Consider the following 13,927-nt stretch of genomic DNA (forward strand, 5'->3'; position numbering starts at 1 on the left):
CCACCTACTAACATCAGTAAGTACAGGTTTAACAATATACCAGAAACATACTGGAGGAAATATGAATGTACTTCCAGATTTATTCTACCTACAGGATCTGTCTCTCTTTTATAAGGCCATCTATTTTACAAGGTACTGTAAATGCATTTTGATGAAAAAAATTACCCTGCTATTGATTTTGAGGTCTGGTATTATGATAGAGCAAATACTATCCAAAAGAGATTTAATTCAAGTCATTGCAAAATCTTGGAAAATTTTGTGAGAAATCTTACACATTGAAAGGAGGAAGTAAAGTTGGTAGCTTGAAAATGTGTTCCACTGTGAACAATTCTCTGCAAATCTACCCCCAAAAGTCAAGGATGCTGACAGGCTGAAGAAAGAGGCTGGCAATTCTAGTTTCTCAGAAAAAGAAAAATTAATAGGGACTTATGAACAGAAGCCGTTTGAGATGAGATGCCCTGAGATGAGTTGGTGGATCCTCTATCCCCAGACCCAGGGCTTATATACCATAGGGAAAGACAATTACAGTAATTTGTTTAACCGCAGGATTTACAGCAAGTATGTGCTCTTAAGAGTAGATTAAGTAGTAACCTTAGAGGCATTCCTAGAACTGGAGTTAATCAGAAGTCAACATGGTGGATTAGCATCCAAGATAGAGTTGCTTTAGCCTCCATAAAGAGAAAATGAAAATATATTTGGTCAATGCTAATTAGGCATGTTTCATTTGTTTGAAACTGAAATCTATAATTTCCAAAGAAGAAAATAAAAGTGGAAGTCGTCCTTCCTTTTTGGTATTCATAGACAATCTGGCAGTGTTAGGCCCCTAAGGGCTTATCTCCTCCTCCTTCTGTGGGTCAAACTTTGCAGTGAGAGGAATGACATCTTTTAAAAGAATAATCATAACTAGTTTAATCATGACTAGTTCATCTTCTCTGCAATAGATACTCATATTTAACATATCTATTGTCATATTACAAAGAACATGATTGCACAGCTACAACTTTGGGCCAAACTCCTTTTCTGGCACTCTCAATGATCGTCTTCCAAAATCAGAACAGCTTTTGAATTCTGTTTTGTGGAAAATGTTGTTTGAGCGACATAGTAAACTCTGTGGATCTCTGTGGATACAGTTGAATGATGGCTCCCAATTTATCACGCAGGCAGGATTATATTCCAACAGTTATATTTCACAGAAAGGTAAAATAACTAGGTATAGAGAAAATGAAAAATTTCCAGTTTACATCAAACAGAAATTACAGTGTCTTTCATCTCTTTAAAGTTTTCTTATCAAAAATACTAGTTTTCATAGCTGGGCGAGGTGGCGGACACCTGTATTCCCAGCTACTAGGGAGGCTGAGGCAGGAGAATGGCATAAACCTGGGAGGCGGAGCTTGCAGTGAGCTGAGATCTGGTCACTGCACTCCAGCCTGGGTGACAGAGCAAGACTCCGTCTCAAAAAAAAAAAAAAAAAAAAAAACACTAGTTTTCATCAATTAAAACTTTATTTAGGTAGACATATTTCATAAATAACTTTTTAATGGCTTAAAGGGAATGATTTTTCTGTAATATAACTTTCTATTTCAGGAAGCTTTTCTATGAGAACTTAAAACTATACCAAATTATCTTTTTCTTTTGTTTTTGCGACGAAGTGTCACTTTGTCACTCAGACTGCAGTACAGTGGTGTGTTCCTAGCTCACTGCAGCCTTGAATTCCTGGGCTCAACTGATCCTGCTACCTCAGGCTCCCATGTAGCTAGGACTACAGGCACGCACCACCACATCTGGCTAATTTTTTATATTTTTGTGGAGACATGGTCTGGCTGCGTTGCCCAGGCTGGTCCCAAACTCCTGGCCTCAGGGGATCCTCCTGCATCAACCTGCCAAAGTGTTGGGATTACAGGTGTGAGCAACCGTGTCATCTCAAAACATGTGTATTTTAATGACACAACAAAGATCAAGGGAACTTTAGTCCTTACAATGTAATGATCAAAAAGTGAAATAATCAACATAACATTGCTTGTAGACCATGCAAACAAACTTATTGCATTCGTATATTTGTAATGAACTGTTTTATAAAAACAAAATGTAAAACGTGTGTATTTTACTTGCACTTTTATTGTTTCCCTACTTCTTAGACATGTTAAGAACTATGGAAAAAAGATATGGGAGTTTGTAAAAATTTAAATAATTTGTATTTATATTACAAGAAACAGATATTAGAATGTGTTTGTTTTATATTTCTTTTGTAGCAGAATTTTCCAGCCAGGCATGATGGCTTACACCTATAATTCCAGCACTTTGGGAGGCTGAGATGGGACAATCACTTGAGCCCAAGAGTTTGAAATCAGCAAGGGCAACATAGTGAAACTCTTATCTCTACAAAAACTTCTCTGTCTATATCTATAGCTATATAAAGGAATTTTGTGAGGAAAACTATATATTTATATATATATATGAATTTTCTCAGGAAATATATCTGAAAATGAATTTTATAAAATATAACATCACTTTATCCTTGATTTATTTCATTTAACAATTATTTTAAAGTAATATGCTAATAAACTCATTTTAAAAACTGCTATGACCATAAAACTATTAGAGATAACATAAGAGACAACCTAGGTAACCTTGGGTTTGGAGATAACTTTTTATATACAACACCAAGGCACAATCAAAGAAAAAAAAATGACAAGCTCTATATCACATATCAACATTAAAATGTGATCTGGGAAAGGCATCATCAAGAGAATAAAAAGACAAGCCGCAGACTGGGAGAAAATATTTGCAAAAGACATATGTGATAAAAGACAATTATCAAAATATACAAATAATTCTTAAAACTCAAAAACAAGAAAATGAACAACTCAGTTAAATAATGGACAAAAGATCTGAACAGAAACCCCATCAAAGAAGAAATACAAGTGGCAAGCATATGAAAATATGATCTACATCATATGCCATTAGGAAATTGCAAATGAAAACAATGAGCTACCACTACATTTCTACTTCATTGGTGAAAATCCCCAACACTGACAGCACTCAGTGCTGGTGAGGATATGGTGCAGTAGAAATCCACACTCATGTCGGTCACAGTGGCTCATGCCTGTAATCCCAGCACTTTGGGAGGCTGAGGGCGGTGGATCACGAGGTCAGGAGTTTGAGATCAGCCTGACCAACATGATGAAACCCTGGTTCTTCTAAAAATACAAAAATTAGCCGGGCGTGGTGGCACACGCCTGCTACTCGGGAGGCTGAGGCAGGAGAATTGCTTGAACCCGGGAGGTGGAGGTTGCAGTGAGCCGACAGTGCGCCACTGCGCTCCAGCCTGGGTGACAGAGTAAGACCCCAACTCAAAAAAAAAAAAAAGAGGCTGGAAGTGGTGTCTCACACCTGTAATCCCAGCACTTTGGGAGGCCAAGGTAAGGCAGATCACTTGAGGTCAGGAGTTGGAGACCAGCGTTTCCAGCATGACAAAACCCTGTCTCTACTAAAAATACAAAAATTAGCATGCCTGTAGTCCCAGTTACTTGGGAGGCTGAGACAGGAAAATTGCTTGAACCCGGGAGGCGGAGGCTGCAGTGAGCAGAGATCGCACCACTGCACTCCAGTCTGAATGACAGGGCGAGACTCTGTCAAAAAAAGGAAGGAAGGAAGGAAGGAAGGAAGGAAGGAAGGAAGGAAGGAAGGAAGGAAGGAAAATTCCATGATTGCAGTCTTTATGTATGTATGTATGTATGTATGTATTTATTATTAAGTATAGTAAAATAAGGAGGGATAGATGTCATGGAAAATGTCAGGAAGGTAAAAGGGTTAAAAAAAAAAAAAGGTAGGCTGCAATGTCAGATACTTGAAAAGTTAATCAAGGAAAGGACTTAAATGTCCCCATTGAATTTAGGAAGAAAGAAGTAATTAATGAACTGGACAAAAACACTCAGTGTACCAGTGTTATCGACTTAGAAACTGAAACTAAGTATATCTGATGTTGCTTTTAGGAAACAAGTAAATGATGCCCTAAAAAGTTCAACTGTGACCATATATTCTTTTTCTTTTTCTAATTTCTCCTTGGCCCATTTCCAAAAGGCCCTAATACCCCGACAGATAGAAATGGATCCCTGGCTGTGCACTGGTACTACTGTGACTCATGGAAAGCTGATCATGGAACACAAAACGCCAAAATTCCCAGCCTTACTGTTAGGAAAGAAAGTTTCTGAGCACAACTGTATCTAGTCAACTTCCTCTTAGTAAGAAAGAGGCCAGACAGGGCTTCATGTAGGGTATGGCCCTGTGTTCCTTACTGCAGGGTAAGTTTCTGGGGCTGGGAGTAAAGCAGTGTGACCGAAAGCAGTACAAAGTTCTACCTGACAGGCAGACACTGGTCCTACAAATGTGAGGTCCATAATGAGACTAAGAGATCATCCATCCCACAAATATTTATTGAGTGCCAGATATTGGGCTTGTGGCTAAAGGAAAATACAAAGTAGGGTTGGATATGGGTTCTGTTTTCAAGGAGCTTATAATCTAATAGGAAGGATGAGGTTACTACGTTAGTAACAATCAGACCGGATAGAACTGGAAGTGTGATGCAAATGAGGTACAGATCGACTGTAGAATTTTGCAGAAAGAAAACAATTCTGAAGAAGTGTTCATGGAAGTATTAGCGTTTGAGATGTGTCTTAAAAGATAAGTGGGGTTTCTGTTGGAAACATTCAAAACTCTCTCTTCTAGCTATTTTAAAATATACAATATATTATTAACTATAGTCACCCTACTGTGCTATAAAACACTAGAACTTATTCCTGCTACCTAACTATAATTTTGTACCCACTAACCAACCTCTCCCTGTCCCTCCTCCCCATATTCATCCCATCCTCTGGTAACCACTGTTCTACTCTCTGCTTCCCAAAACAAAGAAACGATCACTGTTTGGGTGATGGAGATGTCAATTACCCTGATTTGATCATTACACATTGCACACATGTATAGAAATATCACATGCAACTCTTAAGTATATACCATTCTTATGTACCAAATACAAATAAAATTGAAAAAAAAACTTTGGCTGGGTGCGGTAACTCATGCCAGCACTTTGGGAGGCTGAGGCAGGCGGATCACCTGAAGGTCAAGAGTTCCAGACAGCCTGACCAACACAGTGAAACCCCACCTCTTCTAAAAATACAAAAATAAGCCTGGTGTGGTGGCAGGGACCTGTAATCCCAGCTACTCAGGAGGCTGAGGCAGGAGAATTGCTTGAACCTGGAAGGCAGAGGCTACAGTGAGCTGAGATCGCTTCACTGCATTTCAGCCTGGGTGACAAAGCAAGACTCCATCTCAAAAAAAAAAAAAAAAAAAAAGAAAAGAAAAGAAAAACTTTAAAAGAGAGAAGTAGAAGTAGAGTAGAGATTCATCGTGGTGACTGTCAAGAAAATATTTTGCAAAGACAGTGTGAATAGCTAGACCAAAGAACAAAATACTAGTTATTTCAGGAGCAGTAAATCATTTTTGAGGGCTTGAGCAAAGGTCTTACTACAAAGGTGCTTAGAGGTCAAATTTTGGACATAATGCCAGGCGAAGTGGCTCATGCTTGTAATCCCAGCACTTTGGGAGGCCAAGGTGGGTGGGTCTCCTGAGGTCAGGAATTCGAGACCAGCCTGGTCAACATGGTGAAACCCCATCTCTACTAAAAATACAAAAAATTGGTGTGGTGGTGGGTGCCTATAATCCCAATTACTTGGGAGACTGAGGCAGGATAATCGCTTGAACCTGTTGAACCTGGGAGGCAGAGGTTACATTGAGCAGAGATCACGCCACTGCTCTCAAGTCAGAGAAATAGGAGCAAAACTCTAGGACTAGAGCCGAGGTATGCAAAAAAAAAAAAAAAAAAAAAAAAAAGTCGAGTATTTAATTAAATAATTCGTTCATGCTGTAAAAAGTAAAGTAGAGAAAGGTTCCTCTTCAAAGACTTTCCTCCCCATCTCATTAGGAGTAAATAGTAACTTCTCTTAGAAACAAAATTTATTCAAAGACCTGTGCTAACATTCTTAAATATCTGCTAGCCTTAATAAGGAAATCAATGTATGCTATGTTCTTAGCTCCCACAATTTAGCCTAAATATTTGCCCTGGCGTGGTTATACTGGCCCAAGCAAGCATTAGGTCATAACCTGTTCATTTCCTGATTTAAAAGTGTTTTTATCTTTCTCAGTGTTCCACAAGTTACTTCCTCCTTCCTTTGTTCTCCTCTACCTTTGCCTCTTTTAAAAAGTTCTAAGTTGTTAGGCAGTTGGGACAAATACAGAATGTGAGGTCCTGTTCCAGCCAATGGAAACCAGACATAGCAGTAGGGTGGACATGTCAGCTTATAAATGACCCTGTTTCCTTTATAAGGTGTACTCTTGTGGCAAAATTGCTGGTGAGTGTACCTTTTCTGCAGGAAGTAAAAATGACCTTACTAAATAAATTTATGTTCAAGTGCTGTTTCTTTACAGCACGGAGGAACAAACATTTCAAACAATGCTATTATCAAGTTTGTTAGTATTTATTTATTTATTTATTTATTTATTTATTTATTTATTTATTTTTTTGAGACGGAGTCTCGCTCTGTCGCCCAGGCTGGAGTGCAGTGGCCAGATCTCAGCTCACTGCAAGCTCCGCCTCCCGGGTTTACGCCATTCTCCTGCCTCAGCCTCCCGAGTAGCTGGGACTACAGGCGCCCGCCACCTCGCCCGGCTAGTTTTTTGTATTTTTAGTAGAGATGGGGTTTCACCGTGTTAGCCAGGATGGTCTCGAACTCCTGACCTCGTGATCCACCCGTCTCGGCCTCCCAAAGTGCTGGGATTACAGGCTTGAGCCACCACGCCCGGCCGTTTGTTAGTATTTATTATCTCATTTGCTAAATAAAAAAAAATCTGTCTTTAATGTGTTCAAATATTTAAAAAAGTTACTGTGTTGTTTCTTAAAATAAATCAATCGTAATCTTAGACTATGTTGCTCAAACTACGTACAACACCCCCTGAGCTTCTGGCAGGCCCTTCCTCCCCTCCCTGCGCACCAGAGATCACTGAAATAATTGTCTGCATGTAACTTCTAATTTTGATAGTTTACTCCATTTGGAGTAACTCTGACCCATTTGTCAAAGTTCGCAATGGAGCAGGTTCCTGTTAGGGTACAGGTTTGATAAGCCACGACCACAGGTCTATTTCATTTCTCCTTTTCCAATGTGGAACAAATTTGTCTCTGGGATTAAAATCACTTTTCTCATATTGGTGTGTGAGAGAAAATGAGGGAATTTCTTTGAGTTTGTTTGGTTTGTCTGTTTGTTTAATCAGCATTTTTAAAATTATTTACTCAGCCCTGTCTCAGAGAAAGGCCATGACAATCTGGAATTCAACCTCAGGGCAAAGTTTTCCCCTGTACTTGAGACACTGCGCAACTAACTGGAACCAAAGGATGCAACCTGGGTGTTTCATATATTAGGCACAGTTGATTCTTCAGTGACACTTTCCATGTGGATACTTCAAGCAAAATAATGGAGACCCAAAGACCGAATGTGAAGACAGCAGTTCCTTTGTCTTTGGAAAGATACCACATATCTGAAGAGTATGGCTTTCTTCTTCCAGATTCTCTGGTAAGGATAGAGCCTTGGTAAGGATAGGTCAGAATATATTTCTTGAAATGTTGGTTGGTTTGTTTTTTTAAAAATGTATGTGATTATTAAGAGACATGCAACATAAATATCAAGTTGTTTAACTGAGAAAGATGCTACAAAGAGCATAGATTATCATTACCATCAAAAAGAAGTGACAGATGCCATAGAGAACAGGTCAAATGGAATATTTTTTGTTTCAGTTTCTTTTGACTAGATTGTCAGGCAAGAGAAATTATAAGCAAACCTGTAGTTATCAAGAAAAAGAATGAACTTAAATAGAGATAAATTATAAGAACAAATATAGAGCCTCAGCACCTGAGACATGGCACTTCCAAGTGCATGAGCTAAGGTCACAGCAAGACTCAAGCCCCTTCAACAGAATACCTGGAATTTCTCTGTGAAATATTTTCTCCTTTGCATGACTACATGTTTATAATGCAGATCCCTCCGGGAGCATTTACTTATAAACTATCCTGGATCACTACCATGACATTTTGATGTAAATTAGTTTATCTTGACTTGCTAGTGGGAGAAAAAAGAGAACATGAGGAAACTTGGGTGCTTTCAGGGCTGGTAGGAAGGATTAAATCTTTGCAACAATTTCTGAGAAGGGGAAGGAAACCTTGCTAACAAACAATACCTCTTTCTTAATTATACTAGGAACAAATGATCTCTCAGCAAGGGGAGCTTTACTTTCTGCAGAAAGAGTACTACTCAATAGCTGTCCAGTCACGAGAGCACACCAAATAAAGGACACAGAGTTATTTATAACCTGATGCATCACCCTACTGCTGTGTCCAGCTTCCATTGGCTGGAATAGGACCTCACATTTTACACTTTACCCAATTGGCTATTAGTTTAAAACGTTTTTAATTGGGTAAAGGAACAGAGCAAAGACAGAAAAGTAAGTTGCCCAGGGATAGTTAAGGAAGCATCTCGAATAAGGAGTGACATGCACGATGGGCTGGGGCTTTTCTAGTTCTGTCCAGGCATGCCGGAGCAAGCTACAACAGCTGATTCGGACAGCCACTAATAGTGGTTAGCAATGTTATAGTAAGAAATCGTGACTTTTTATAATCTTTGAAGAAGAACTTTACCATTTCTCACAGTGCCACTGTACTCCAGCCTAGGCAACAAGAGCGAAACTCCGTTTCAACAAAACAAAACAAAACTAAACTAAACAAATCAGCTCTCTACTCATGGAAGCAGCAGAATTCTTTATTTATATCACTCCAGTAACACTCAGAAGTAGACAAGCCTCAGTGTAGGTATTCAGTAAAAGCCCTTTGAATTCCACACTATTCTTTAATCATAGTTGAATGGCAAATTGGGCTGGAGGGTGGAGGTGGAACTTCTTCTAAATTACTACAATGACTGCAACATCGAACTGCAATGTGTATATATATATATATATATATATATTTTTTTTTTTTTCGAGATGGAATCTCTTTCTGTTGCCCAGGCTGGAGTGCAGTGGCACTGTGGGAAATGGGAAAGTTCTTCTTCAAAGATTATAAAAAGTCACGATTTCTTACTATAACATTGCTAACCACTATTAGTGGCTGTCCGAATCAGCTGTTGTAGCTTGCTCCGGCATGCCTGGACAGAACTAGAAAAGCCCCAGCCCATCGTGCATGTCACTCCTTATTCGAGATGCTTCCTTAACTATCCCTGGGCAACTTGCTTTTCTTTCTTTGCTCTGTTCCTTTACCGAATTAAAAACGTTTTAAACTAATAGCCAATTGGGTAAAGAGTAAAATGTGAGGTCCTATTCCAGCCAATGGAAGCTGGACATAGCAGTAGGGTGATGCATCAGGTTATAAATAACTCTGTGTCCTTTGTTTGGTGTGCTCTCATGGCTGGACAGCTATTGAGTAGCACCCTTTCTGCAGAAAGTAAAGCTCCCGTTGCTGAGAGATCATTTGTTCCCACATTCATTCTTTTTCTGTGACACCAAAAACTTCATTCCTAACAGCATGATCTCCTCTCATTGCAACTTCCGCTTCCTGGGTTCAAGGATTCTCCTGCCTCAGCCTCCTGAATAGCTGGAACTACAGGCATGCACCACCATGCCCGGCCAATTTTTGTATTTTTAGTGGGGGGGGGGGTTTCACCATGTTGACCAACCCAGTCTCGAACTTCTGACCCTCAAGTGATCTGCCTCCCTTGGTCTCCCAAAGTGCTGGGATTATAGGCATGAGCCACCGCACTTGGCCTGGACCCCAAAGTTTTTAACTGAGTGGTCTTGGCCCTCATTTAGGATGTAATAACAATAATAATAATAATAATTAAAAGTCAAGAGTTATAAGCAGAACTAGTTCTGCTTTTGCCACTCATGACTTTGAGGAAGTCATTTCCTCTGGAGTTCAGCTAGCTCAAATGTAGAAAGAGGGGGTTGACACCTGATGGTCTGTAAAAGCTTTGATAGTTTTAATGCTCTAGGCTTTGGACAATAGCAGATGAGAAAAACAGTGTTGATAAGGGCTAAATGATGAAACGGATTTGCCTTACAATTTGAGTCCAAAGTAGAATTAAGAAACAGGTATTGTTTGTTAGCAAGGTTTCCTTTCCCCTTCTTAGAAATTTCTAATGGCAGAGTCTCTTCTCACCACAACCTCCACCTCCCGGGTTCAAGAGATTCTCTTGCCTCAGCCTTGGCAAGTAGCTGGGATTACAGGCCTATGGCACCACGCCCAGCTAATTTTGTATTTTTAGTAAGATACAGAGTTTCTCTATGTTGGTCAGGCTGGTCTCGAACTCCCGACCTCAGGTGATCCACCTGCTTCGGCCTCCCAAAGTGCTGGGATTACAGGCATGAGCCACCGCTCCCGGCCCAGCTGTTAGTCTTGAAATTAAGTTACAAATCTGCAAGTAACTCCAGCATCAGTAGTAATGACAGCAGGGGTGCTAATGAAAGGCTCCATTTTCTGGGATATATATCCTGGTTCTTTGTCTCCACCGAGAAAAGAATTCACGACACGGATACACACGAGTGGGTTTAGGAGCTGAAAGTTTAATAGACATAAAGGAAGAGAGAGAAAAAACGCTTCTTTATGCTGAAAATGCGGGTCGCCCAAGAGGGTCTGCTTTGTGGTGGAAGGCAATGGATTTTGTACAAAGGCTGGACGAGGCGGTGATTGATTTACATAGGGCCCAGGGGATTGGTTTGATCCGGTATGCCATTTACATAGCCGGGGAAAAGACTGGCCCTCCCACCCTAGTCTTTTATTTGCAAATACAGCCTCCACCTGGCGGCCACCATGATACCTTTACACGTGGTTTTACCTGGAGCCTGTCATGATGCCGACACACCTGGTGACAAGGAAAAGAGTGAGGGCCGGGCGCAGTGGTTCATGCCTGTAATCTCAGCACTTTGGGAGGCCAAGGTGGGGGAGGGGGGCGGATCACCTGAGGCCAGGAGTTCGAGACCTGCCGGTCCAAAATGGTGAAACCCTGTCTCTACAGAGGGTTTACGATACGAGAATTAGCTGGGTGTGGTGGTGAGCACCTGTAATCCCAGCTACTCAGGGGCTGAGGCAGGAGAATCGCTTGAACCCAAGAGATGGAGGTTGCAGTGAGCGGAGATCGTACCACTGCACTCCTGACTGGGTGATGGAGTGAGATTCTGTCTCAAAAAAAGAAAAACAGGCCGGGCACGGTGGCTCAAGCCTGTAATCCCAGCACTTTGGGAGGCCGAGACGGCTGGATCACGAGGTCAGGAGATCGAGACCATCCTGGCTAACACGGTGAAACCCCGTCTCTACTAAAAATACAAAAAACTAGCTGGGCGAGGTGGCGGGCGCCTGTAGTCTCAGCTACTCGGGAGGCTGAGGCAGGAGAATGGCGTAAACCCAGGAGGTGGAGCTTGAAGTGAGCTGAGATTCGGCCACTGCACTCCAGTCCGGGCCACAGAGCAAGACTCCACCTCAAAAAAAAACAAAAACAAAAACAAAAACAAAACAGAAGAGAGTATAATTTCCATATTGAATGTACCTGGCTCCCAGGTACAGCTGCTGTCGTTTACATATGAAAGCTCCTAGTTTGTATATATATCAGGCTGCTTTTAGAGAAGAAGTGGTTTCAGGCTGCTTTTTATTAAAGGAAAATTCCAGTGAGACCTCTTTCACCCTTTCTAGTTGCCTACAAATAATTTCTTAATAAGTCCTGTGTTACTATGCACAGTTGGGTTGTGGTCCAGAGGACCGGACTGTTTCCTCTGACACTGCCACTAGGTTGACCAAGTGTCCCTATTTGTTAGGTACCGGATGAACTCCTGACATGCAAGACTCTGAGTACTAAACCAGGAAAGTGCTGGGACAATTCGGATGAGTTGGTCACCCTAAGTTGCACTTAGTAGCTCTTGTGACTTTGAGCGAATCACAAACATCCCCTAACCCTCAATTTTCACATTTACTGGATGGAGATCTGTTGCCACCTCCACCAGATTCCTGTGGAGAATGAATGTGAAAACACTTTCATAAATCCAGTGTAAGGACCAGAAGCCAGTCTTCTGACCTTGAGCCAGTGCTTGTTAAAACTCCACTCTATATGTCTAACCCAATTCAGGAATATCCTGCCTAGTTCCAAAGGAAGAAAAGACCAAATTGCTCTTATTGGAATTAAATGTGTACACTGAGCTGAGGAAAAATAATATTACAAATGAGTTAAACATGACGTAGATCCACAGTTGTACAGTTCCTCTCTTTGTTCTTTCCTCTTTTGTAACTATGGAAATAGGAGAAACAGATGAGAATCAAGTTCTCATGACACTCCCTGCCTGACATGCTATGGTTACGTTGATGGAATTTCCTTTCCTGAGCTTATGTGGGAAAAAGTCCGTTGTGAAACTGGTTTTACTCCGTTATGATCATTTTCCCCAGATTTCTCAAAATGTACTTCCCTGTTTCAGTTTTGATTTTCTTTCATTGGTGTGACCTTTTTTCAACAACTCCCTTTCTGGGAAGAGGTAGCAGAAGGACATTTTCATCAAAATCTGCCCCAGGTTGCTTCACAGATGAGGAGGGACCCAGTCACTAAAATCACCAGGCAGAGTGTTGCAAGAGCAGATGGAGAATCACGATTGGCTGTCCTGCTCAAGGGGACACCAGATCTTACTTTCCTTTAGTTGAAAGGCAAGCATCAGAGTCAGGAGGCTGTACTTTCATGTCCAGTGGCCCCAGAAGTTCCTTCAGTATCTCTTTTGGTTTCTCACTATAGATAGTTGCTTGAACGTATGTGAAGAAAACATAGTCAAGACAGTGACTTAAAAAAATTCTGGTTTGGGGGAAGGAGTCTGACTTGGTTTCAAATATTCTATCCCATTGTTTCTGTCAACGTTCAAACTTTTCCAAGTTCCAACATTTATTGTGGAAAATGTGTGCCTCACCAATTCATACAAATAAATGTTTCATGTGCCGTACATGTGTACAGGGGGCATAGAGGTGTGTTTTTGGAGGGAGGGCTAATTTCTCTTTAGACATGGTGAATACAAGGAAATTAGCTTGGCATCAAGAAGGTTAGCGCAGGTGACAAGAGTGAGGAGAACTGAGAGAGCTTAGACGTGAGGCTCTGGAGTTCAGTGTTGGGGTCCGCGTGTTTCCTGAACAAAGGAATGAACACACAAGACAACACAAGACAAGACAAACATGTATAGATGCTCATTTGAGCGAGTGGATAATCTGGAACAAGTGGTTTCTTGGTTGGGAGATCAGCTAACAGTGTTGAATACACGAGCTTTGTTGAAATATGATTGGAATACTACCCAATTTTGTATTACTCCTGTTCCTTTTAACAGCACTGTACCTAATTGGACTGATATAAAGAGACTTTTAATTGGTCATAATAATCTTTCCTGAGGAATACAAGAATTAACACAGAACATTTCTGAAACATTTCGCAATCAGTTACCATTGCTGACTGGTGTAGATTTGATGACTGGTATTGTACAAAGTTTGACGTCTTTGAACCCTATGAGCCCTGTAAAAACCTTACTGACCTCTGTTTCTGGCAATGTATTGATTGTTGTTCTTGCTTTTGTCATTTTCACAGTCTGCTGGAGATGGTGCCAAAGGGCAAACACCGAATCCCAGCGAGCTCAACATGTAATGATGGTTTTGAAAGAAATTCAAACTTGTAAATAAGGAAAGGGGAAATGTAGAGGACTATATGCTCTTGCATACGAAGCAGGGCATTTCCCCCATTAATATTATAAGTCCTGCTCTTGCATACGAAGCAGGTCATTCCCCCATTAATATTATAAGTCCTGCTCTTGCATACGAAGCAGG

At 40.9% G+C, this 13,927-nt stretch overlaps 1 protein-coding gene across 1 annotated transcript in view; it reads left to right on the forward strand.

Moving 5' to 3' along the window:
• Positions 1 to 6,301: 6,301 nt before the first annotated feature.
• The window catches only part of IDO2 (indoleamine 2,3-dioxygenase 2), a 73,495-nt gene continuing 65,869 nt past the window's right edge, over positions 6,302 to 13,927 (forward strand). The window contains exons 1-2 of the mRNA XM_023214496.2: positions 6,302 to 6,407; positions 7,347 to 7,622. Of these exons, the coding sequence (XP_023070264.1) occupies positions 7,524 to 7,622 (99 nt within the window). The 5' untranslated portion in view covers positions 6,302 to 6,407; positions 7,347 to 7,523. The remainder of the gene's footprint in view (positions 6,408 to 7,346; positions 7,623 to 13,927) is intronic.

Source organism: Piliocolobus tephrosceles, chromosome 7 (genome assembly GCF_002776525.5).
Source record: "Piliocolobus tephrosceles isolate RC106 chromosome 7, ASM277652v3, whole genome shotgun sequence".
Classification (NCBI taxonomy): domain Eukaryota; kingdom Metazoa; phylum Chordata; class Mammalia; order Primates; family Cercopithecidae; genus Piliocolobus; species Piliocolobus tephrosceles.